Here is a 27,536-nt window from a genome sequence, read left to right as displayed (position 1 = left end):
GGGTTTGTTCTTGGTGCTGCTTTTATGATTAAACCTAACTGACAACAGGGTCAGTTGAAAACTAACCTGATACCGTGCTCTGTACCATAGTTTTTTTGTTACCTGCAGTAATAACTGCCAATATTTTTCAGTCAAATCCACAATGAATCGTACCACATCCTTCGTTCCATCCTTCAAATCCCTTTTCGCACAGCCCCTCTTCTTGCTCCACAAGCTAGAAACTCCCACCAGATTTGTGTGTAAACTCTCTTTGGGGACACCGCCAACAATTTTCACTTGTTCCATCACCATTAGTCTCCCTTCCAAAGACCGCATGTCCTCAGGAAGCTTTAACTTCTCTGCAATCACTCAGGGTGCCAGTCTATGAAATCTGTCACCGTGAACAAGACAAAGCATCTGGCACATGCCTGGCTCTAATGTTGCGATGTAGACAATCCAGCAACAACCAATGCAGCAACTTCAACAGACTCATTTCGCTGACCTTTTGCCCATTCATCAAGGCAACTACTATCTCACAGTTGTCTTCAAATGTCACCTTCCTGTCTGCCAACTCTGAACCCCACAATGCAAGCACTATTACTAGTAGGAGGAACTCCAAAAATGCAATACTAAGCCCCTCTCTGAGCCACCTCTAGGCCTCCGTTTCTGAGCACCACTTTTTATCCTAGAACAGCCAGACACTGTGTGCTTCCTCTCCTCCAGAAAATATCTTAATTTACCACAAGCAGCTTATCCTCCAAGGACTGCATGATTATTGCATTGAAATTTCGAAAGAAATTAAACCAAACCTTAAAATACTATCTCAGACCAGCAGAAAATATTGTTCGATGCACCACAGAAACAGTTAAATAGGGGGTTTATGGGGGCTCCTTCAAATTGCGCTTTCGCAGGTGACCCTGTCATCATGTGACTGTGCAGAGAGGCCAGTGAAAAGGAATAAATCACCCGCCTATTCTGACAAGACTCTGATCTACTGTTGAGCTGTTAGCTGAGTTTTTGGTATAGATAGTGCAGCATTAGTGGGAACTGCCAACGAGGCGCCTTATCCCATAATTGCTTGAACTGCTGAAAAGAGAGCAAACTTCTGGAAGAATATCAAATAGTTTACCTCGACTAATCCAAGGTACATAGCTGTGGTTCAGAGAAATGATCAAATCTATCTATTGCAGTCACTTGTCCCCTTCCTCATTCCCAGCCCAGTTGTACCCTTCGAGCCCAAGTTTCATAGCCATCAGTTTGATGGCAAGAAAGCATTGAATAGGCAACTCTAAAAATAAAACACATTTGCCCACTCAAAACTATCTTACATGTAGGCATCCGTGCAGCATTATTATCACCTTTTCTTTTTTTTGCTTCCAAGTTTAGTATCTGTCCAGTCGTGTACTCATGGCTTCTTTCAGAAATAAAAACTAACGAATGAATTGGAGGGACGGGGTGTGGTGTCTTCCTTTTCCTTAAGTTACTGTTAAAGATGCACTCAGAGCCTTGCTCAAGCAGTAGGGGAAGAAACGCCTTATGGTATGCTTATGACTGTTAATGCAAGATTTACTTCATTATTCTTCACTGGTTTTCGGAACCCCTGACTCGTGGAAACCTGAAACTTATAAAAAGTAGTTTGCCTAAAGTTATCCTTTCCCAAGAATTATATAGCCAAGGTGAGTTTGATGGATTTCAATGAACAGCTTCTGGCATTTTACCCAAAAGCGGGTGAAAAATGTGAATTTGCCTGTTCTGAGCACATTTAAGAAATCTGGTAATCTGCTGTGCATGCTAACAGACCCTGCAGTGAACAGTAGCTTAGTGGCTGGGGTAGAAGCTGGCTAATGAGGGTTCGGCCAGTTTGACCCCCAAGAGGGGCTTTCGATTCTTTGTGCTCAACCTGTCAATCTCTCAACTTTTTCCCACTTTCAGCCCAGTGCAGTTCGGTGGTGAATAAGTAACTACGGTTGGTTTATCATCCCGTAAGTAGCTACCCAGTTGCTGTATGTGCCCCAATGAAATATTACAAGTTAATATCATGGAAAAGAAGTGTATTTTTATATCAAAGATAGATTCACATTGTACAGTCACTGAAACCGAATCACCTCTTTTTTTTTTTTTATCTCCTGCAGTTTTTCAGTAACGTTGTCACCTTGCCTTGATTTGTCTCTTTTCTATCCTGCTGTGTTATAAAATAATGTAGACCATACTCAGAGATGGCTATTGTGGAACTGCACCCCTCACTATACAAAGTATATCAATCTTTGTGAAAATTGTGGTTACCTCTACTTCTTTCCTAAGACTTGCTGTAATGAAACATACATATGTAGCATGCAGTGTGTAAAGCCTATTCTGAAATTGCTACAGGTCTGGGGGGACTCTATAGACATTTAATTAGTCTACATTATTAGACCATAACTTAAGAAAATAAAAAGGGACCTGGCTACTGCCTTAGTCAAATTAAACCACAAAAAAGATATTGTGTTTTCTATGCCTTTAACAGTTGTGCTGGGTATCTAAAAAATATAACGTAATAAGACTTGCCTAAAAAAATGTCAGCTCAAATTAAGATTCCATATACTACCAAAGCTTTTCTGTTCTAGCACTCTTGTGATTAAATTCTACATTTATTGTCTATGTATTTTGTCACTTTTTGGGTCTTTGTATTCCGATATCAACTCTACGTTCTCTTTTCTGACAGGTATCGTTTATTTCTCTTCCTTATCTCCATAGTATTGTGCATTGTTGTGACCAAGTCCTTGCTGACGACCTGCTGTTTACCCATCTTTCTAATGGGCTTGAGGTACTACTACAGTAGAAAGGTTATCCTCAGCTATCTCGATTGTGCGCTACACACGGACATGTCTGATATTGAGAATTATTACATGAAACCATCAGGTGAGTATAACCCCAAAATGAAGAAAGCACAACAAAACTGGTCCTGTTCCAAAAGACCATTAATATATTTCAACGAATCAACACTGTGCATCTAAAATTGGAAAAAATGAGAACATATTGGAGGACGTGTGCATGCTTGGTGCTTCCCATCACAGTTTCGGGAAATAGTTTTTGAGCTGTATATTGTGCATATTTCCTGGTTTTCACAAAAGCCTTGTAGTAACCACATACTCTGAAGAGTAATTCTCTCATCTGACGGGTATGAAACACTTTAGGATTCAATTGATCATGATAGTGTTATACTTGAAAAGGTGCTATGCAATCATGAAAATATTACAATAATCTTAAAAATTTTACAAAATGGCAATTTTGTAATATGGAAGGAAATCAGTTGTTTTATTACTTGTATTTATAATCGTTGAGGAACTTTCTCCTGCTAATAGGTGCACATCACTATCAACTTATAAAACACAAGGGTTCCGCTGGTATTTTTTTAGTGGTCCTTTCAGGGTATGTTGTTGATATACGGTCTTCATGTTAACTCACAAAGTATGATTGGCAGTTGAAATTACCCCTTTCCGTTTTCTAACCATTGGCACGTTTAATTATGAAATAGTCTGATCATGAATTGAAAATGTTAAATAAGTTGAACTAGTATCTGTGTTTTAGTTAATTTACCTGATAAATTGCAGACCAACAGTATTATATAAACTCGTTTTATCACGTGGGCGTATTTTATAATGTATGGCATATTAACAGAGCGGAACATTGTTGATTTTTAACTTCAAAAGTGCCTCAGAAAGTGAGTGAAACCCTAAAACGGGTTCCCTCTAGGACCAATGAACCTTTGTGAAGCTTGTGCCGGTATTTACACTGATACCATTGTTAAGGCACAATAGATTATTGTGTTAAAAGTTCGCTTTATTCTAGTCCTGCATAGTGAGTGCAGAATTTGTGAAATAGACCACTGACACAGATCTGAGAAGAAACAACTACATTTTACAGTGCTGCTAAGTTCAGTGTCTCCTAGGTGCACATAGAAAACCAGTGTGTGTTTCCTTATGGCATGCTCTAAAGGTTGTTAATGTGTGTTCTTGTCTTTCCGTCGTTTAATGGAGTATCAACCAGGAAACAAAGCATTCAAAATATTACCTAAAAGGTAAAAAAAAATCACACCATGCACCTTTCTAATGTAGCCACGTCATGTACCTTTCTTATGTGTTTAAAGTTTGAAACAGTCAGCTATTGACCCATATATTATTAAAAGCGCTGCCCTACTCACTTCATTCTCATAATATTGTCCTCTACAAAAATATATCCTTGGCCTCTTTTCCACCACATCATTTTCCACGTTCCTTGTTTTTGTTCAGAGTATTTCTGTAGGCCAAAGAATGTGTAAGCCGAGTCCATTGCGAGGTTAGCAGGGCAAACATGCTGTCATCTTAGTCTCTGCATACCTTCAATATAATTATTGTGCAAATAACAGACCTACCCTGTTGATTACCGAGCCATTCTAACCCGCAATTGCTAAAACTACTTGGACTGATGTGATCTAAGGCCAGCGCCACAAAATGCCACAAAATCTAAAAGTTAAAATCACTGAAGAATAAGGCAGTTTTTTAATAATTCTTTGCCTTTCTTTCAAAGCTTAGTCTCAGGTTTTGTGAAATATGCTGTTTTTGCGGTTGATATTTGATGTACATGGTGCATATAAAAGACTATCCCTCTGTTATGGTACATTTTGTTAAGTCTTCAAAAATAAGAACAAATTACAAGCAAGCAGACCTCTAATGGGCATTTTCATGCAGGCTCTTAAGTACCTAGCACATTTTTCTAAGGGTCTGTGAGCACATGCACTTTGTAGGCTACCTCACTCTTAATTGGCAATAAAGATGGACTAAGAGAAACCGAATGTTTGAAACGGGAGTACATGCAATTTTTTTTTTCTGTTTCAACCAATGTGCCCGCTGTGTATGTAGCTAAATAAATCTATATTTGATTTCCGAGGCCAAGCACACCCATATTCTCTACTACGAAGGGCATCAATAAGTGCATTACATAGGTACGAGTGGGGAGTGAACATCTAAATAGGGGGTGTAATGGAACTGTGTATATACTTATTTCCCCCCTGGAGAAACAAAAACCGTTACATGCGCAAATAAATACTTGCTCTCTATTTCTGCATGCACAATAGTTGACCTGCTTATAATTCAGACTATGCAGATACTTACAGAACTGAGTACTACTGGAAATCTGCACATGTCACAAACTCCCAGTACTACTATTAGGATTCAATGCATTCGAAATTCGCGTCATATGTAGGGAAACTAACTGAGAGAACATTTGACATTCAGAGCGTATGATGCTTGCATCCTTCAGACACCAGTGCTGAGTATTTTAAGGAACCCTAGATATCTGCTACTAGCCGTATAATGGGTGCCTACACCATAGGAACTTTAGTTTATGCTTATTGACCTGGTTACTTTACATGACCCATTTATGTGTCTTCCTGTTCTTTTTTTAACTCCCTGCTTCTTGTAGTCATATCATGCTTTTTGAATGGACTTCTCAAATCTTGCATTTTCAGTAGTTTTATCTATTCTTACACTTCCAATGACTGCCCAATTGTCAGAGGGCTTCCATAATAAGCACTGGTTTATCCTAGCATTTTTATACTTACACACATGGTTTCTCTTGAAGGTTTCAGTGGGGGAAAACCGTTCATTTTATTTATACTGACTGATCTACCACTCCTCTTCTAGTCTTCTGCATTTGAAGGCGTCTGCATAGTAAAAATAAGCCCCGAAGTGTCTTGTTCTGAGACTACGTCCATGGCCAAGTAAAGGAAGATGTCTGAGTGAAAACACCACAACACCAGTTTCTTGCCTGAGGCTGTTTGAGGTTTGTAGGCTTCCACTCTACCAAAAGATTTAGAGGTACATTGGTCTCCTACGCTGGTCTCCTCCAAATTTGTACATCTGGTCATGTGAAGGGGAGGAAAGCTGAATGTTAGGGATCAAAGAGAAAGCGCTCCTTTAAGGACAAGAACCCTCCCTCGCACGAGGGGGAAATGCTTTATCATAGGGTTCCCATCTCACACCAGGACCGCAAGATTCCTGTTGTGGGCTACAACTCTCCAACGGAGAGGAACAGAGGTGTTTTTGTATTAGATGAGTAGAGTAAAAGATGCCAGGAAAAGGCAGAGTGCAAGGAAAAGAGTAGGCCTGGGCGTGAAATTCCACTCTGCTTGCGGAGTCTTACCCACTGTGTGCTCCGCCTAAGGTGAGTTTTTTCCTTGCTCGCGCTCGCCAACGTGAAGTTGGCTAGAGCGAGAAAAATCTTACTCCAGACCACCTCCCTGCAAATTGTCCCACCACGGGTGGTCGCAGATGGCTTCTATCGCTCGCGTTGAGAAACCTTCCGTTCACGTTGTGGTAGCTGCCGCTCGAGTAGAACATCTAATCGAGCGGCAGAAAAAAGCAGCGCCATTTTGTGCTGCACGTGGTGCTGTTCGTGCTGATTTTCCAGCGCGAGACAAACACCTGACGCTAAAAATCAGCCTGAACGGCGCGAACTAGCTCACTCCACTGCTTGTGGACCACGGCATAGCACTGCTGAACTTTTTGGCCATTTCGCAGAACTTTTCCCGGGCCTAGTAAAGAGTGTGGTAAATAAAACTACCTACTGGTAGGCTAAATCTATGCTTTATTTTAGTGCTCAGAGTGGATAGGGTTAAAATATAATAGAGGAATGGGGGTTTGAAAAAATTCCCCCTCTATCTGGCCAACATGTTTCTGCCCATATCTGACCCAGTAAGGGATTCAAAGGCATTCATCAGGACCAAGGTTGTAATGTGACTCTGCAGAGAAAAATATTCAAAAAGGCCAGCCTCACAGTTGTAAGCCAAATTGTTTCAGGGGTGGCCATCGATGAGTTTCAGGGTCCACCGTAATAACCAGAGCATATCAGTTCATTACGCTCTTAAGCCTCAGACAGCCGCCTGTACCACAGAGCTTTAGTGTCACTGTCGGCGGTTCCCGTGGCGTGCCCTCTAAATTGAACCATTTACTGCACGTAAAGACTTTGAGTAGAGTTGGTCTCTGTTACAATGATTCCTTTAACCAGAGAGTGCACTTCTGGATTAATTGTTCGTTCATTGGACCATTTAATTCTGACAAAACTATCAGTCAGCACATTGTTTATAGACTAACAATTTACTTTAGAAGTACACAGCAGTTTTAAATAATATTTATTTCATTTATGAAAAACACAAGATGTAGCATAACAGAGGGAACATTAAGATCTTGCATTTCACTTCACCGTTGTTTGTGATCGTTATTTCCTGGTGTTAAATGTTAGTTATCTTTTTCAGATTTTATTTTACATCAATTAGTCTTTCAATGTGGCCAATGGGCATATTGAGTCTTCGGAAAGTGTATGCCATATTTATAGATCTTCAGGTAGTTTTTCATCTGTTCTAGTTAGTTTTATCTTTATCTCTTCAGCTAATGCCCATTGTTGAGCATCCTAAATCCATTCATTCATTCTTGAGGTTCTTGGCGACACCCAATGTACTGCAGTTCTCCCTCTTCACAATAGTAAAATGAGTTGGAAAAATCCATTTGACATTTGGATTTTCTAACTTCCATTGTCTTGCAATTTTGCTTGGGGCCTCATCTTTACTTCTATATTTAAGTGTTTTAAATAACCTAGTTTTCACGGATTTCCAGTACATCTGTAAAACAGGACAGTCCCAGATCTGGTGAAAAAAATAGTGTCTGCTTGCTTGCATTTGGGGCAGCTGGAGTCTCTAGTAAGATACGGTTTGTGCTGCATTAGTGGTTTTATGCATGTATTACAGAGCTTACTGTATGTATTACATTGAATTGTGCGACTCAACATCTTGCTTTGCTACATAACTGCCTCAGTAAGTGGAGAGCATTCTGCGATTATGTGTCTGTGAACTCTACCCCACAGTCTATGTCCTACTTTTGCCTTATTGATAGTGGTTCTTTATGTACACTGTCTCATATCGCTTTATATAGTATGCAGATTACTCCCCTATTTCGGTCTGCTGCTACCATAAATTCCAGTGTTACTAACGGTTGCATCCATTTTGTGCTATGGCCTAATTTATTTTTATCCCTTCTGTTAGTTGAAAACAAAACACTGTGGTATCTAAGGTAAGTAGCACGGGCATTTGTCTCATATATTCTCTTGCATTGGCCACTTTCCCAGCTCGATATGTCTATTCGTTTCTCTAGGTGTTTAAATTCTGATAGTATCCAGAGTAGCAGTTACAGGGTATATGTTATTAATGGGCCTTGCTTAGTGCCGAACATTGCACATATAGATCTCTCCAATCCAGTGGTCGAAGTGCATTAAAAGAAGTATGGGAACTGTGATGCTGCTAGAAAAGGGGGCAGGCGAGTGAGCGTGGGGGCATGGCTACAAAAGCAAAATATTCTGCAACTTTTTTTGGACTTTCACCTTCAGGTACCTACATATATAATAACGCACAGCTTAGATGACAATTAACGCAAGTTGTTAATCAGTGGAAATGCACTATCAAGATTGTTTTTGAAATAAGAAATTTTGGACACATGGCCTTCACTTAATGTTGCAAGGATTTTATTCTTCATTTGTATTACGTTTGTATTATATAAAGAGAAACCCGCTAATTAAATATGCAACATTATATACATTGTCATTTTATTCATGTTGCAAAGTTTTTTATTAATCATGCACTAAAGAAACTAAACTAAAAAAAAACCACTATTGTACATTCTGAAACCTCAATTAATGAGCGAAAGCCACAAAAGTGAATCCAATGTGGTGCAGTGGAGAATAGTTATTTGCATATATTTAGTGCTACAAAGTCCTAGTCCGTGACAGAAAGTACTGTGAACATTTAAGTCATTATTTTAAAGTTGCATTACACAGAGTATAAAATAAGCTGCTACAAAATGCGCAAAAGGGTTTAAGATAAAGTGTTTCCAAAAAATAGATTTTTTGCAGATTGTAGGTAGTGCAGTTTTTTAAATAAATGTCTTTTAAAAGCACACACCTCACAGCTTAGGGCCTGATTACGATGTCGGTCGGAAAGGCTCCAAACGGCATTCGGATTTTCCTAAACCGTGTCTTGAACCCATCATAATTGGTTGGTTGGAAACATTTCTGACAGACTGATTATGATGGAAAGGTAACCGTTTGGTCATTCCGGATTGGTTCCGACAGGCATTTGGAAACTCGTTGAGTCGGTCGAAGCCGAATCGAACAACTCTACGGACAGCCTTTCCGACTCGGACCATCCGAGACGAAAAGACTGTCGGAAACTGACTTTAGGGGTCCCTAGCAAGCCCCCTTCTGGGCCGTGGGGGTACCCAAGGGACCCCCCTGTAGAAACATGCACAGTGTGACAGGCACCATGGAGTGCCCACCACAGGGTGCAAGGTTTTCCGAACCCACCCCTTTTTTCAATGGGAGCCTGTGTTGTTGGTCGTAACACAGGCTCCCATTGAAGTCAATGGGAGACTTTCCGAACGGTGTTTGGCAGCATCATAATCGGTTGGTCGGAACCTCCGACTGCGAGTCGGTCAGAACAGATTCTGACATGGAGTCGGGAGGTTTTGTTTCCAACTAACATTGTAATCAAGCACTTCATTGGTAGCTCCCTTACAATACCCATCAAAAACAATAAATGTGTGTCATCAGGAGGCAAACATTTTTATAACTGTCTTTTATAAGCACACACTTCACAACTTAGCTGGTAGCTCCCTTACCATACCTCTCAATAAAGAATACATCTGTGCCATCAGGCAGCTTCAAGTGATTCCATCAAGCCAATACTATGTTCCAAGCACCCTTTACATTTGCATGTCAACCAGTTGTGCGCATTTACATTTATTTCAGGCAGCAGGCACACTGGCAGAAAGACTTTTTTAGCTGTCTGCACCTTCCTTGAATTCACAGCACAGGAGACTCCCTGCCTTGCACCTCAGCTGAAGCATTGTAACTCCTGGAATTAACCTTCCCATAACAGTCAGCTTTTCACGAAAAGTCGGGGAACGGTTTTTCTAAAATTAAAAAGTATGGGCATGTCGTACCCCGCCCACTTCGACCACGGCCCCAATTTGATACTGGGATTTTTGTCTGAGTATGGTCTTAGTACTGAAGGGGCTGGATTGGAGTTCTGTTGTATTTAAGATTTTTCCTAACATCTCTGTTTATGTCCTTTCCTTTCCTTACCATCGCGCTGCAAATTGCATATGGGCAACTAGATAGTAGGCTTCCATAATAGAAAATGATAGTCCTTCCTCATCATATTTATTTTGTATCTTTTTTTATTCAATTTGAGTGTTCTTATTACATATTTCAATTGCAAAATACTACATTGGAACGAATATAGGCACCTGGAGAGTATAAGCATTTTAGTAACATCTATTAACCCTTTGACAGCAGCAAGGATGCCCAAAAGTCTGCCAAACCAGGTATGGCTTGAAGGAGTCTGTGTTTAATCTCGCCATTTCTCCCGTCTGTTACGATGATGCCCTAAATATAACTGAATTCCTCACCCAGGGAATGATGCTATCTGTTTGTTTTTATATATACTGATCGCCCATTCTGGAGTGTCCTACGAAGTTGGCAGGCTAGGATTACCACAGCTAAAGGACATTATAATGGAGACACGACGGCATCTCTCCCTCGTACCTCTCAGCAATTCTCATTCATCTGATATATATCTATTCATTCTAACCCCGGCCACTGGTTTGATGTATAACAGTTTAACTGCTTTCATGAACATAGGGCGGAGCCTGGTTTCTCAGTTCCAAAGTTGGCAGGTCTTACGGCTGGGGCACTTCTCCCTTTTAGAAAAAAAATAACTTTCCTGTGTTGTCCCGCTTTTTTCAGCAGCAAAGGTTTCCTCGGCTTTAAGGCTAACCAGGAAAAAATTAGTCTCCAGACCATTTTTTCAAAGAGAAATACAGACATAATAGTGACCCAGTGGGCTCCTCTGACAGTGCTGTTGCACCTACTTCACTAATGACAGCTACTGCCTAGCGAAGTGGGCTGTCTCCTCTGTCCATAGCTTAAAAAGTAGGCTCCAACCTTGTCGCATCCCCCTCACTGTCATGCATCTGATGCCCAAACTAAGGTATCTTATTTACTTCAATTTTGTCCTCCTTGGACCATTGCCCCAAGTTCCAAAGCAACATTTGCACATCAAATGTTCACTGGTATAAATGAAAACAAGGAAGGATAGTAAAACAGCCATAATTGGGGTTTAGTTGACCCCTCATAAAGCTCAGCCTTGGTTCCACCTGCAGCACCAATGAATACTGCATTTCTTCACACTGGGGTGTTTGCTAGCAGAAAGAAATGGAAATGTTTACAATCGGTTAATCACCAATTATAAATGCTGTTTAAAAGGTGTTGTAGGCTTTAACTGATGGAGTCACTTGGAGCTCCAACGTGACGATAATAATTTTTTCTCGAGAGGTGATGACGGTGGCCTGGAATCACGACCTTGTTGTTTTTGGTGCGTTTCCAACCTGTCATCATTTACATGCCGAGGTTGAAGTGTATAAAAAAGTGTTGGAACTGTAATCCTTAGTGCCTTGGGGCAGGGGCAGTGATTGGGGTGGTGGGGTTCAAGATGTAGCTAAAAAGAACGAAACACTCTATAATTATTTTGTTATTTTCTTCACCTTCATATAGCTGCATTTAAAAAACACACCTTAAATTGAAAATAAGTGAAAAAATTGGTGGGAAATGTACTCTTTTAGGTCGTGCTACCTTAGTTGGTTAATGTGACAAGTGCAGATGTCTGCGTGTGACCAGAGAGTCAAAGAATTGAATCCAGGGGTGGGGCAGTAGGGTATAGTGAATTGTGAATATGCAAGTCCTTATTTGTATGTATATTTTTTGTGGATTTTTATATAGCGCGAGCTAGACCCGAAGGTATCAGAGTGCTTGAGTTCTAGTTATGTTACAGACAGACACATTCATTTTTGTTAGGCACGGGGAGATTAAGTGATTTGCCTAGAATCACAGAATTTTAAGCGTCACTGCCGAGACTCAAACCCGGTTCCGCAGCTCCGAGGTCGACCGCCCTAGCCGTTAGGCCACATTCTCTCCCCATGTTTAGTAATAGGTAAGCAGACTATGCCCTAGAATTTTTTTTAAAGGAGACCATTAAAAAGATGCACTCACAACTCAGTTGGGCACACTCTTACATTTACTTCCAGACATATTTGAGACCCCCTGGGAATGCAGCCAAAGTCCCCAGGACAAGGTGGAGACCTGTTCTAGGGCAAGGGAGGCATTCAAGTTCCTCATATTGCTCTTGACAGTTTGCGGATACTTCTTAAAGGCTTGAGAAGTATCTTTCACGCTTTACATAGGCTGTGTGTAAAGTGTTATTTATCGTCTGTATTTTTCATATAAACAGCTGCAATAGTGTTTGTGCACTGAAAGAACACAATTCGGTTTTACAGTACACAAGTTTCGCCATCCTATTTTCTTCTTTAATTGATAGTACTGTTAGTGTCAATTAACTGTAGAATTGAAGCACACATGTTAATACAAACATTAATAATGGATACATGTATAATGTTGTAATGTCCCCCCTACTCTAATCGTTCATTAAAAAAACATTTTTGCACACAAAACAGCCCATGCATGCATCCTTTGGTATAATGACAGGATACCGTTTGTAACAACTTCTTGGGCACATATTCTGAATTAGGACAGCAGTTAGTCTCATTGTCTAATTTACAGCTGGACTATACAAAGGCTGAAAGCCACCTGTCCTAAGAAAGTCAAATAAATATAAATATCAGTGGAGCTGTAGTCAGAGAAGCCCTGGGAATGTGTAAATGTAAGTAAGACAGAATGTATTCGGTGCAGTGTTACACTTTTGGGTTGTTTTATACGGTTGCAAGTCAAGCATGACTATTGTGTGAGACTACTCTCAGTTTTTGTCACTCTTGTGTTTGTAGATTCATCTTGGTCTGCCTGTATCAGACTTTACAGAGGTTTGAGTGATGATTTGCTAAGGTAATTTGTAATCTTAAGTACGCTATGTGTACGGTCAACCCAAGATTGTGTGTGGTTTTTAGGTTTAGCTTGGCTTATGAGATTAATAGAAAAAGTGCTTTAACCCCTTCTGTGCAACGCCCTTTCCCCCTCCTGTGCCGGGCGTTTTATTAGTGGGTGGGGTTCATGACGAGATAGTCTCGTCATGGGCTCAGCGCGACCGTGCTCCATGACGAGACTATCTCGTCATGGGCACTGAAGAGGTTAAGAAGCACTACTGAGTGAGGTGATTTGGTTCCAAACGCATGTTGATCTTACTCTCTGCTGGATTTGATTAGGCAGACAGTGTGTGCTTCCCCTGAAAAACTGTGCACAGATTATACTCAGTACACTATACATGGGTTGGCTATGGTGACAGGCCACCAGTCAGATATGTCAGATGTATTATAAAACGTTATGACAAAGAAAGTAGGCATGAATATTCATTGTGAAAGGCATATCTTAACTCCACTAATGCTTTATGAACTGCTTTCCAAAAAACATATGAAATTGCTTTACATTGTGAAATTTCTGACAAATGCAGTAGGAAAAGGTGTTATATTGGGAACTCTGAATGAAATGGGAAGGGTTTTTACTCTAAGAACTCCATGACAAACACCTTAAGAAGAGGATTTTCATTTTGATCTATTTGACAAATGCAGTAAGAATGAGTTTATTATACTTGTCAGTGGAACAACCTCAAATGCTTGAGGTTTCCAGTAGGAGAGTTAATGTTCATGCTAATTTATACTTTAGGTCTGCTAAATTGTCTCATGGTTCTCTCTAAGAAAAACCACATGGTCCTGCTCATGTTACAGTCAACAGGCTTACTTTATTGATTTTTAAATGCTGTGACAAACACAATAGCCTCTTTTTTTTACTTTGTACAAGACTTGACAAGTCCATAGGTCTAACCTTCCCTATTGTGAAACGCTTTTGTTGCAGAAGGCACATAAAGAAGCATTGCTAATTTTGAGGGATCTAAGGGTTAGAGGAGGTTTAGGGTAGAAGTACCGGGATAGCTGCCCACATGATTATTCTTTGGGTATGTGATTTGCACCCCGTGACTTTGTGAGGCCCCTTTATGAGTAGTTTCATTTTGTAGCTCCACTTCAAATCTTGTGAATATTGTACTTTTGTGCACATCATTTAGTTGCGTGCTCATTACAAAACTTTTCCTTTTTAAAGACGAATTCGCTGGACATTGATTTTTTTGTTATTTTTATATGTTAAGTTTTGATTTTCTAGCTCACATTCCATCCCTGAGTGATATGTTGGTGCAGCTAAAATGAGTATGAGCTTCAAAATGTCTAGATTTGTTTTATCATTTAAGGTAGAACATATGGGATTTTCTAGCCACAGATATCTCCTAGAAATATAAAGGTATCTTTTTTGTAGACCGAGGTTGCTTAACTCCTCTGTTAGGAGGTTTTGAGTGATTCAGGGTGAGAAGATTAACCAGGAAAACAATTGCTTGAGCGTGCTTGGTGTTCAAAGTAACTATTTAATTGTCTCATTGATAGATAGAGTTTGGATTGTTTTGTTGAAGTAGAAGAAGAGTGTCCTGATATACAATGGAGACTCCTCCTTCTCTTTTGTCTTCTCTCTTAGCATGCATGATTTTGCACCACTGGGGAACTAGTTCATCTAGAATTGGGGTGCTGTCGAGGTTAGCCAGGTTTATGTGATGAATAGCATCTGAAGGTTAAATTGAGAAAATAGGGCAAACATTTCAGCTCTGTGTGTCATTGCTGAAGGAATGTTATGGAGCATGGCCTCATTGTTTTCATATGCCCTGGATTGTAAAAGGGTCCATTGGTGTTGCTGTATGGAAGACAAAGTGGATTTGATTTTTGTGGCTCAATTGGGTTAAGGGTCGACTAGGAGTGTAGTTTATTCTAAGTTTTAAGCTCTAACACATGGTATTCTGACTGCAAGGCATAAAGTACATGTGAATATAAATACTCAATCCCTTCTGATGAAGTTGGGTTGGCAATTGCTGGGAAATGTGCAGCATGGCCGTCAGTGTTTGGGTGCGGACTGGGCAAACAGGCTTGCCTCAGACACCCCTATAGCGTGCCCACTGCAAGTGTTTGCACAGCTGAAGCTCTTTTACAGAGTTGGACCAGATCGGCCGACACATGAGTGTGTCTAGGCTGCCAACCAACCTCCCCAGTATTACTGTGCTCGCCCAATCGGCTCATGAATGTTCCAAATATAAGAATCTCAGCACACTTTAATTCCCGCACTATTGTTAGCATTGTAACTCAGCCACCTATTAATCTTGAAAATCAGGTAAACGACAGTTAACAAGCACAAACAACTTGGAAGAACAGATTTGAAATCTTCACAATAAAAATCATATGACTATATTTAGTATCCAAATCTCCTTGCAGAAGTACAATATGAAGGGGTTTTACAATGTGAACTCTGAGGAAATGGCTCCTAAAGGAGGGTTTTCAATTTGTAATTCCAAGTGAAATCATTTTAATATTTTTCATTTTGTGGTTAGTATTTTCCTTCTAAAAAAAGGCATTCATTGGACATTGATTTCATGTGTGGTTTTTTTTGTGTATTGCTCAATTCTTAGTCACTGGCCCACAACACTTCTCTGGGTCAACCTTGCATTGCCTCAGTACGCTGAATAGGACTTACATTGTGAATTCTACGACAAATGCAAGAGGAAAGGGTCTTATAATCTCTATGACAACTACAATAGGAAGAACATCCCATTGTGAACTCGTTATTAAACACCATATGAAATATGGTTTAAAACTAAGAAAACTTAAACAGATCTATAATTCAGGTGGTGCTATTTAACATTTAATTATGTGTGAATTAAAGTATTTTTTCTTTTTTTAAGTGAAAACATTGGACATTAACTAATTTAGAATTATGGTGCACATTACATTTACTTTTAAGTTCAAATACAAATGCAATCAAGGTGACTAAAAAATATGCACAGTAAATCTTACAACTTCATGTTTCAAGCATGTTACATAAAAAGTGAAGAACGAATTGGACTAATAATACAAAAAAAGGAACAGAAAAATGCATGATAAATGAAACGTATAAGCATTTAAGGTACATAAAAGAAACATATGGAACTATTAGGGGAATCATGGTGGTTTAGAAACCTCCTGTTGAGAGGGTCTTGGCAAAGAACATCGTCTAGCGCTAGCATCAATATATCTTGTGACAGGCGACCACAAGGCAACACGTTTCATAGCCATGTGAGGAGGGTACACAAAGGCAGTGTCTAACCTATGATTATGACAGACAGCGTACCACCAAGCCTTGTATGAAATTTTCGAAAAGTCTTTCCAATTGACAGTAATTTGCTGAAAGGCAATTGCTAACAATAAATCAATAATCTTAACCTTAGGTGAACTGTCATCCCACATAGAAGCAAAACTGCCTAGAAAGATGTAAGTGAAAGAAAAAGAAAATGTAGTTGCATAAATTAAGTTAATTTGAGACCATACTTGCTTCCAAAAATTGTGTACTTGTGGACAAGAAAACAACATATGAAAGAGGTCAGCGTTGGGAGAAGGGCAGGTCCAGCATGTATCCGGAGTGGTTGAAAAACATTTACATAAAGTGGCTGGCGTGAATAAAAGTCTGTTATAAACAAAAAATTATGTTTGTGTGGTATTTGCTGCCCTAGAGGTTTTACGAATTTTGTACCAAATACCCTTCCAAAGTGAGAGTGGCCAGCATGCAGCAAAATCTCGTTCCCATGCCTCTTCAGTTTTTGTTTTTTGCCTATCAGTAGCAAGGCCTTGTAAATGGCTGTAAATAATGGAGGCTTTGGGTGTAGTCAGTAACAGGGCGAAAAGTCGTGAAGAGGTTTCTGGATTATTGGAGGTATCGAGTTCAACCTGGAAATGGGAACACGATTCTAGTACAGTTTTCTTGAGTATATGGTATTTGTGAGCAAAGGAGGGCGGAAGATTGAAGAGCTGCGTGAGTGTAGCAAAAGGTATGAATTCTGATTCTGAAAATAATGGATAAATACATATCAAACCCCGTTCTCTCCAAGTCCTCCAGTAAAAAGGTTTGTTGCGGATCAGCAAATTTTTATTATGCCAAATTGTGGAGTTTAAAAAAAGAGTCCCTAGAACCATGAGCAGAGTAAAAAGGTGATTCAAGTAATTTGGAAGTATGTTTTAATATAGGAGTAGAGATGGATTGTGGTTTGTGTGAAAAAAAGAGATATTCGTGAAATGAGTAGGGAGATAAAAAGAGGCGGTCTGTGGATGTCCAGAGAGGACAATCATCCACAGAGTCAAGCAACCAGAGAGAATCTTGACGTAATAAGAAAGCTTTATGATAATCCTGGAAATGTGGAAAGTTGACTCCTCCCTCTGTTTTAGGACGGATCAGTTTTAGTAGGGACATCCGAGGTTTCTTATTGTTCCACAAGAAAGAGGTTAAAATGGAATTGACTTTCTTAAATAATTTAGAAGAAATGGGGACCGGGATGTTCGAAATGGTATATAAAACTATGGGCGATAGCATAATCTTTATGGTGTCTAAACGGCCCCACCAAGACAAATAAAGAGGATGCCATTTAGAGGTCAAATCTGAAATCTTTTGGAGACATTTATTCATGCATAATGTTACCGTTTCTGAGATTGAGGGTGTAAAGTATAGGCCAAGATATTTAATATGGTTTGGGCTCCATTTAACTTGGGAGGCTTGGAATTGTGAACTAAAAGTATATTTAGTGAGAGGTAATATTTCGCATTTGTCATTGGTTAATTTTTATCCGTAGATGAGGGAATACGATTTCACCTCCGCAAAAAAAGCGGGAATTGACTTTTCTGGTTTAGACATAAAGAGCAAGATATCATCAGCATAAGCTGCAAGTTTTATGTGAACATTTGATGCAAGAAATCCAGAAATGCTTGGGTTTTGACGTAGTTTGGATAAAAAAGGTTCTAGGGCTAAGTTAAAAAGAAAAGGAGAGAGAGGGCAACCCTGACACACTCCTCTGCCCAAGTAAAAAAATTGAGAAATTAAGCCATTGGCACAAACTGCTGCACGGGGATTAGAGTAAAGGAGAGCTAATACATTTATAAAATTGGGACCGAATCCAAACCACTTAAGGGTGTAAAATAAATATTTCCACTCAACCCTATCAAAAGCCTTTTCGGCATCCAGTGCAATTGCAGCCAAAGGATGATTAAGATGAGAAGATTTGGATAAGACATCGAAAAAGAGCCGTGTATGGTCTGTAATAACTCGTCCCTTTACAAAGCCAGATTGTTCTTTTCCTAGTAAATTTGGCAAGTAAGAATCAAGACGGATAGCTAAAGCTTTAGAAAAAAAATTGTAATCGATATTAACCAGTGAAATAGGTCTGTGATTTTTACAATACTTAGAATCTTTGCCTTCTTTAGGGATAAGACAAATATGAGCATCAGAAAATGAGCCAGAAGAGCTTTTTGAAACATAAAAAAAATTAATGAGTGAATGTAATATGGGTATTAAAAGCTTAGAAAAATGGGTGTAAAATTCAACAGTAAAACCATCCGGCCCAGGAGCTTTATCTTTTTTGAGATTTTGGAGGGCTTCTAGCAATTCATGCTGAGTAATGTCATCTTCTAAGGGGGAGAAGTCCAAAGGAGCTTGTTGGGGCTTGTGAATATTAGAGAAGATAACGAGTGATCTGTAGGTTGGTTCTCTGAAGAATATAGCGATTTGTAAAAGAGAACTCATTTAAAATTTCGGCATCCTTAAATTTTAACACTGAGTGCTCATCAAAAACAGAATCAATATTTAATTTGTTTTGGCAGATTTTTAGATAGTTGGCTAAAAATTTCCCTGCTTTATTTTTACCTCCATAAAATTTGGTGCTAGATTTGAGTAAATAAAGCGAGGCGTCTTCTGTGGACTGCTTATTGAATTTCAATTTAGCATTGATAAGAGCTTTTAAACATTCCTCTGAATGGGACGTAAAATATGAGTGTTCTAAAGCCTTGATGTCTTGTATGAGGTCTGTAGTAATCTTGCGGGCACATTTCCGCTTCTTTGCAACAAAGCCGAAAATAAAATCTCTTGCTGATGCTTTAAAGGCATCCCAAATGGTCACGGGGATAGAGATTCTGAATGGTTTCTCTTGAAGTAATCTGTGGAAAAGGAGGTAAAGGCTGCAGTGAAGTTGGAATCTAAGAGTAATGCGTTATTAAAGCGCCATCTTTTGGGAGCATTGTTTCTGGGCAGTATATCAAAGCCAATTGAAACAGGTGCGTGATCCGATAAGAGAATAGGGCCAATTTCTGCGTGTGTGAGGGACTGCGAAATATTATGGGAAACAAAGATATAGTCAATTCTTGATTGGGTGTGATTGGATGAAGAGTAAAAGGAATATTCTCTAGTGGTTGAGTTACAGAGGCGCCAAGCGTCAAGCAGTTTATGTTGAGTTATAGCGTGAGTAAAGGATTTATGTGACTTATTGGGGACAAAGGGTACTTTAGAGTTCCTAGCTAAGAAGGGGTCAAACACGTGGTTACAGTCTCCGGCCATAATGAAATTATCTTCCATGCAGTGAGATATATGCCTTGCCAAAGCAGGCCAAAAGGAGGCATCCCCTCCCGTGGGAGCATAAACATTAAGAAGAGTAACTAGAACATCTTTCAATGATAATTTAACAATGATCCACCTCCCCCCAGCATCAGATTCTTGCATTAATAACGTAACTGGTAAAGATTTACTCCATTTCGTTTGCCATCCCCTGGAGAAAAAGAAACCTCGCCTACCCAACCTCTTTTCAACTTTAAAGATTCAGTATCCATAAGGTGCGTTTCCTGTAAAAAAACAATATCAACATTGAGCTTGGCCAAGTGAGACAAAACCCTCTGTCTCTTGATAGGAGAGTTTAGTCCCCTAATATTCCATGAGATTAATTTAAGCGACAACGGATGTTAAAATGGAGTAAAAAGAAGAAGAAATAAAAGATAAACAATATAAAGTAACAATCTAATTCAGTAGGGTGGAACAGTTGAAAGTGAAATAATCCAAGCTCGCAGTACTAAAGTCCAATTCAATGCATGAACACTGTATAGCATTAAAAGAGGTTAAAGAATAAGAAAGGAGAGAGATGAGTACAGAACTTTGAGAGATAAAGAAAATAGAAGAGCCAAAGCAAGAGTGGTATGAAAGAATAACTACATAAGAAAAGATAAAAGTAGAAGACAAGCGGTGCTGGAAAGAGATAGGAGAAATTATTGCAGAAAGAGTAACAAAAGGCAAAAGGGAGAACATACCTACCAAAAGGGAACATGAAAGTGAAGAAGAATACAAAAGCCACCTTGATAGAAATAAAGGAAAAGTTATGAGATGGAGCAAAAATCATAAGACATAACAAAAGGCATGCCTACAATAAGGGAACATGAACGAGGGCGGGTGGAACCACATGCAACAGGCGGAACATCGGGTGAAGACCGGACCATACCAGGGAAGGGACACGCCAAACTGTGGACATCACTGTGTAGGTGGAGGAAGATGGAAATAGAAAAACGTAGTAAAGCATTTAATATCAACACAAGAAGCAAAGAGTGAACCTGAAAATCACAAGAACGGAGTAACATTAACTATAATTTTAGAGACAATGTGCAACCAAAAATGTATAATAGGTACAAATCACTAAAGAACATGCAAACAATTTGAAATGAGATCATACATATGGAAATACAAAAAGTCAAGTAACATGTGAAGAGGAAGGTCTTGAGGAGTCCATATGACCCACCTTGTATGAAGACGTTCTATTATTAAATGTGACTTTAAAAATACATGGGTGAAAGAGACCGTATCTAGCTACCATGGCGCGAAGATCCGATCTCATATCAAGGAAGGCTTTGCGTCGAGCTGCCGTTTCTTTAGAGTAATCTTGCGCAAATAATAGTGTAGACCCAGGCCAGGAAATCCGCGGGATAGCCTTAGCAGCTGCCAGAACTTTCAGTAAATCCGTGTATTGTAAGAAATATAGGATAACTCCTCTACGTCTCTGCGGTGATGAGGAGTTAGTAGATGCACGACCCAGTCTATGAGCGCGTTGAATGTTCAGAATGGTATCCTCTGGTAAATGTAAGATCTTGGGGATAAGGGATTTGAAAAATGCAATAGGGTCTGTTCCTTCAACTCCTTCATTCAAACCGTAAATGCGTAGATTATTTCTTCTGTTACGGTTTTCTAAGTCCTCAATCTGCTTTTGGAGTGTTGAAACTTGCGACTTCATGAGAGATACAGATTTGGAAGTTTCGTCTAAGGCTGAAACAGTGTGCTCCACCACTGTAAGCCGAGTATAAAGTTGTGACCAGGTATCAGAGAGGATTTGCAACTTAGAATTGGTTTCCTCCATGAAGGGTCTGAGTGCTCTTATTTCCTGCAGCAAAAGTTCCATTGAAACCGGAGATACCGGTTTCGGTGGTGATGGGAGATCATGCTTTAGTCGTTTTACATTTGACTTCCCTGGTGCAGTTCGCACTTGATCCATTATGATGTTACCACACTCAGTTTCAAGAGATATAGGATCTTCCAGTTTTGAGAGCTCTGAAAAAAGCTTCAATTTTGTTTATAAAAACGCCTTTTGGCATTGATGTAGTAAAAGAAGAACCCTTCGTTCTGCCCATCGATTATTAAGTCGGCAACCTGGGAGGACTTGGATTAGTTCAGAGCAATAAAATTAGACAGCCCAGCATAAGAGTAAGCGGAAGCAACAGGTAGAGAGCGCTGAATAAATGGGGCTATATAACGAAAATGTATTGCAGACTTTGCAGCAATCCAAGAGAGCTGACAACTTCGCATACCCCAGATTTGTTATGTGTACTGTGCTGTAGATAAAATATAATTTCCTCTCACATTTGATAAAAGGTTAGTTCAGTCATATAGCACAAGCAGGCATATCCAAAATGTTAAAGACATTTGCAAAAAGTGACATGTAGAAGAGGCAAAATGACCATATTGACAAATTGCTAATTTCTCCTCAAAAATCGTGTGAGAGAAGATTCAAAAAGCATCCAAAATGGTGTCTGTGCCCATAATAGATTAAAAACGAGAGTACAATGAGGAAAGACAGCAATGTGGCATTATTGTGAGAAGCTGCCTGGAGATGCAACAAAAAGAAGCATTATGGAAGGATTTGAAATACCAATTAGAGCCAAAGAATATTCGCCGAAGTCAGAGGCGAGTAAACGTTCCCGTTGCGTTTCCATAGACAAAATGGCGGCCGCGACATTATGAACCCGCCTCCGGTTGTTTTACCTGCAGAAGGTACGTTTTTCAGTTAAATGAGCTCCTGAAAATGCTCATGTCCACCTCAGAGGCCTATCATACGAGGATTCCACCTATAGAGTTTGCGCTAAACGATCCTTGAGCGGTCTCCCTCGCCTCGGGTCCGGATCTCACGGGAGTGCCGCCATATCCGCCGGGCGCCAAGCCACGTCCCCCCCACATTACATTTACTTTACCATAACGTTTAACCTAATGTTTATTTAACCTCTTTAGATGCTTTAATTTGTTCTTCTAGCTTTGCTTCTTTTACTATGCAGTCAACATTGCATTCTTGTTACAGCAAAGTGGTAGCAACGCAGCCTTCCTGTTAAACATCAAGAATGTCCTTCTTCAGTCGAATAACCTTTAAAAGTTGTATGCAGATAAGACATCTTTCTTAGACATGGACCCTCCAGTTTTTAGTAACAGGCACTTGGCCCACTCCCAGCCCTTACTGGTATGATCTTAATTGTCGGTGTTACTCCTAATGCTGATCTTGTCCACATGTCAACAAGATTTCTGGTATGTTACACCCCTTTGAAGAGATAAAAGAAAAATATCTTAAAGGGAGGAGGTTGGTGATCCAGGCAACTATCTCATCCTGTTTGAATTGGAGGACTGCGGTTTGATTGTATTACCTAAATACTTTATCTGTTGACTTTAAATTGTGTACAAATGCTTTTCTGTTAAATCCCAGTTGGACTTATTCCACAGATTACCAGTGAATACATGATTATTTTTGTAAGACACTCTATATGATGTACAAGGCACTTGCTAGCATTTGTTCTGAGCTTTTAGGTACTCTCCCACATGTTTTGGTCCTCTTCCCGTGCACTGTTGGTTGTGCTCATGTTCCACTGCACCAGAGCAGGCACATGCTCTTTCTTGGTTCTGCTACAATTTACAGATCACCCGAGGTAAGACTCTGTCCATGCGAGTACAGGGTTAGCGGTATGCCTGTGAGAGTGGAGAATGCAATATACTAAAGCCAGACTAATTGGAATTGTCAGTGGTTGTTTTAAAATCTTTTGGCTGTTCGCATAAATTCTCTTTAGACTCCTTCCGAATTTACTGTATTGTAGCAGCTTTATATAGTGCTTTCTACCTAGGACGACGCAGTAAAAAGCTTTGCTGATGGGTAGCATACTACATCGTTGGAGTGCTCAGTTGGAATGTGTAGTACTTCATAGCGTTTTGGTGATATGTGTGAGTGACCTGTGTGGTGCTCTAATTAAGAGCTAGGAACACCTAAATTATACCTACAACTAGCTTGCAGTTATCATTTACTTTGCAGACCACATGTTGAGTTTAAGGTGACTGGAAGTTTACTTTTATCTTTCTATTCACCTCCTGAGCAGAGAAAGATAAACTCTCTCTCTCTCTTCAAGTTCTGTTCAGACATGGACAAAAGATTTATACTGATGATTCACACAATCAGTGAATTTATTGTAGTTAACCACCACAATGTGACATCTGAGAGAATTTTTGCTCTGAAACACCTAAAGCCAGGGAAATGGTCTTCTAGGTCCGGGAAAGAGAGGAGATTAGAATGAAAACTGCGATCTACTTCGATGGTCTGAATCGCGATCATCTCTTATGGGAGTAAGATTGAATATATTGAAGATGTCTAGTTATAAATATGGTGTGGGACCTGCAGTGATCGAATATATTAGTGTCCTTCAGAATGCCAGTTATATGTGGTAGATCTCTTTATGCACTGGTTGCCTGTCATTTTTGTTATTGTGGGTTTGGTTGAGGTGGAATCATAGTGGTTTTCTGACAACATAAGTGTAGCCTATGGCAATTCAGATCTGTCAAGCCAGCCAGGGTAGAGGTGAATAATCAGGACTGCTTGTTGAGTGTGAATCTGATTATGGTGTTCCTGTGACTTTGGAACTTTTTAGCAGAGTGGTCTGTACCTGTGCATATGTATGGCTTTCAGGTACAATTGAGACTTGTTCTAACCACATGTGTGCATAATGTACACAATCACATATTATACGTGCCAAGTTTTAGGATTATTACAGAACTGTAGATTTTTTAACTATGTTTGTGTTTATTCTTGTAACCTGTGTTAGTACGCACACTATGAAAAAACTGGAGAGATTGGTACACCCCACAGGAATACCACAGGGTGGGCTGCAACGTCAGTTACATCTGCTATTGACAGCGGACGGTGGGACTGATTATTACACCCACTGTTTATGGTATATCCATGACCCCTTCATCTGTGGATTTGGATTTCCCTTTACCAGAATACTGGCCACGAACAGTACCTCTACGGAGTACCACGTTACACCTACCACAGAAGCAAGTGCATACTACTTTTACTGTGGAAATCTTGATAATTATCCATTACCTACAGTCTTGAGTGTTCACCTAGACTGCACCATTAACTGATCCTTACAATCAGAAGATAATGCATACCTGAACCCACGGCGTACCTCTATTGCCTTGGTCCCCATAATTCCCGCCCTGAAGAGACCCCGCTATAGACAGAGGGTTGTCAATACGCAGCAAGAGGAGTCTGCCAGGTATCTCAGTGTTTGGTTGTGTCACTCTCTCAGGGAAGTGTATCACAAAATTACCGCCACCCCGGCCTGCTCCCCAGGGCCCAATGAGAGATACTGGCGGTCAAACCACCGGGATCGTAGCCGCTTCCAATCAGCTTTTAGCAGGTATGTTTCCTGTATAAGAAAAATGTCACATTTGGCCTCTTTTATAAGGGAGAAGAGTGCTTACCACTATAGAGGGGCTTTGAGGCCTCTAACATTAAAACTAATTATATTAACCATTGACATGACATTGGACAGGGTCAGGTGCGTACCAAACAGACCTGGGATCCCCGATAAAGTGGCCAGAGCCTGATGTTTGCAAAGGAAGTAAGCATACATAGGTTGTCATGGGGAAAAGGAGGGTAAATGAGAAAGAACATTGTAACAAAGCGGTTCCCCGCCTGGAAACACATGTAATCAAACCTTGAGGGTCCATGTTGTAGGTACGAATTCTCCCCATCTACATCACAATATATCAGGGGGGAGCTCCGCTGCCAAAAACGTCATCTAAGGTGGGAGGGGTCATGCCCCGGGACTAAAGACCATCAGCAGAAAAGAGTTTAGGATCTCAATATTGAAGGGCCCGGGTTGCAGTTTGGCTGCCATAATTTAACTCTGGACTGTCAGGCCATCAATGGTCACTGTCCGCTTTAGAGTCACTATTGTGGCACTGTATTTGGTGAATCAGCGCAGCTCGTTCTCTGCGACTCTCAGTTTTCCGTGGGCTGGCGTAATTTGCTTTTCTTCGAACATGTACAGCGGTACAGGCCTGCAGAGGGGGAAATCGGACCCTGTGAAGACTAATGGGCCGGATAATCCCCAGAGAGCAATGGCATGTCCTCTAGCGACCGAACATCCTCAAAGGTTTGGATACGTTGCGTCTCATTGTTTCATACAAATTGGAGGTGGAAGAGGTGCCCCTATTGGTACCTGACACCCTTCTCGCAGAGGAAGTCCGTCAAGGGTCGAAGGGTTCAGCGGCATTGTAGTGTTATGGGCAAAGGTCTTGATAAAGCCCTATCTTGAAACCTTCAAAGTCAATAGTAGGCTCGTCACGTACTACAGATAGTCTGATCTCCTTTTGTCTATAGTAGACCTGGCAGGTGAGGATGTCTTATGCTTGACCTGGGGAATGGGCGGGGCAGCCTGCCCTGTGAATACGTTCAAGATGTCTTGATCTATGAGTTCTAGGGCCACATGATGGAAAAGACGAACAGCAAATGGTTCTAGATTCTCTGGTATTGCCTGCAAAGGAACCCCTTACAGCTAGAAATTGGAGCGGCGGGACCGATTTTCTGAATCCTTAAGTTGGTAGCGCAGTTCCAGATTCTTGTCCCGCAGCTCAAGAAGTCCTCGGTGGTGACTATCCAGTTTTTCTTCACAGGAGCTGTATATTCATTTGATCGAGTCCACTCTCTGGCCTAAGTCACTGATATCCATTTTGAGGTTCTTCACCTCCGATACAATGTATTTTTTGAGGGTTCTAAAATCCTCCCGGAGGATCCCAAATAGTTGTTCCAAAATTAGCCACGTCACTAGAGCGTCATCTCCCACCAATCCTGCTATCTCCTCAGTCCAGGCCAGGGGACATGTCTTTGGGCAATTCCGTCTTCTTCGTGGGCTTTTGGAGAATAAGTTCTTAAGGGTGCTGTCTTTCTTTGCGCCGTGCTGAGAAGTCATCATGGTGGGAGAATTAGGCCCCCTGTGTCTCCAAAGAGATGCTGGTTGGAGCAGGAGAGGTGTGTGGCAGCACCCCCCCCCCCCATCTACGTATTCAGTCAAGACTGAGTGTGCCAGGAACCAGCATGGCTCCAGGAGCTAAAGAAGGGCTTCGCCGTGTGGCTCATTCCAGTATTCCGGGTGGCACCAGCTGTGGAATGGGGGTCTTCACCCAGCAGGTCGATCCCTCCTGGGGGAAGGGAGGGGGAAACAGGTGGCAGCAAGTGGTGGCTGTATGGGGATCCAAACGACTAGGCATGCACATGGAGTGAAATTCTCAGTGCCGGTGGGACCTTCCCCGTGCCAAGGCAGGTTGCAGACTGGGTTTAACAGACCCCCCATGTTGAACACTCGCCTCCAATGGGTTAGATTGCATGTTAAAGCTCCAGGGGCATCTCAGATTTCTCTCTCTACCCTCGATTAAGCGTGCAGGCAAGGTAGGTTGCAGCTGGTCCCGGTTTCACCCCTCCCCAGCTTCACTCCCAAGGTGGTCAGCCGGCTGGGAGGGGTAGTCATCAGAAGCACCACCAACAGTCTTGCGCAGTCAGAGATACAGTGGCAGCAGGGCACGAGTCGGGGGGTAAACACGGGTGGATGGCGTCCGCCCACTAATTTCACAGGGTGGACGCTGTCCACCCTGCCAAGAAGTTGGGCCCCACTGGAAAATGTACTGAACTCGTACCGGTGTAATTTCCAAACACTGAGACACTTTCAGAAGCGCCTGCACATTGTCTGCTTTCGATCCACAACAACGTGCAGGCGGGGACGGGAAGGGGCTTTCTTATTTTAGACTCCTGTTGGGCCCATAACAAATGTCCCAATTTGAGAAGGGTCATCAGGCCTCCTTTGGTATAAGTCTTCTGACTGGGAGCAGTCTGGAGAATCACACCTGATGCAAATGCAGCAGAGGAGAAACAAAGGGTCACACCTTGTTAGCACCTCACACATGCAAGAGAGGCAGCTTTTCACTTAGTTCAGTCCCTGTTTTTGAGATATGCTTGCGCTGTAAAAATGTCAGATGTGGTGTTCTTT

General features: G+C 40.9%; 1 protein-coding gene across 1 annotated transcript in view; it reads left to right on the top strand.

The window, feature by feature from the left end:
• Nucleotides 1-27,536, top strand: part of ASPNAT (aspartate N-acetyltransferase) — a 204,673-nt gene that overhangs the window by 6,760 nt on the left and 170,377 nt on the right. Inside the window, exon 2 of the mRNA XM_085642553.1 lies at nt 2,713-2,877. Within this exon, the coding sequence (XP_085498679.1) occupies nt 2,713-2,877 (165 nt within the window). The remainder of the gene's footprint in view (nt 1-2,712; nt 2,878-27,536) is intronic.

This window comes from Triturus cristatus, chromosome 2_2 (genome assembly GCF_964204655.1).
Source record: "Triturus cristatus chromosome 2_2, aTriCri1.1, whole genome shotgun sequence".
Lineage (NCBI taxonomy): Eukaryota > Metazoa > Chordata > Amphibia > Caudata > Salamandridae > Triturus > Triturus cristatus.
Note: the sequence above shows the minus strand (reverse complement) of the source record. Positions and strands in the feature narration are given on the sequence as shown.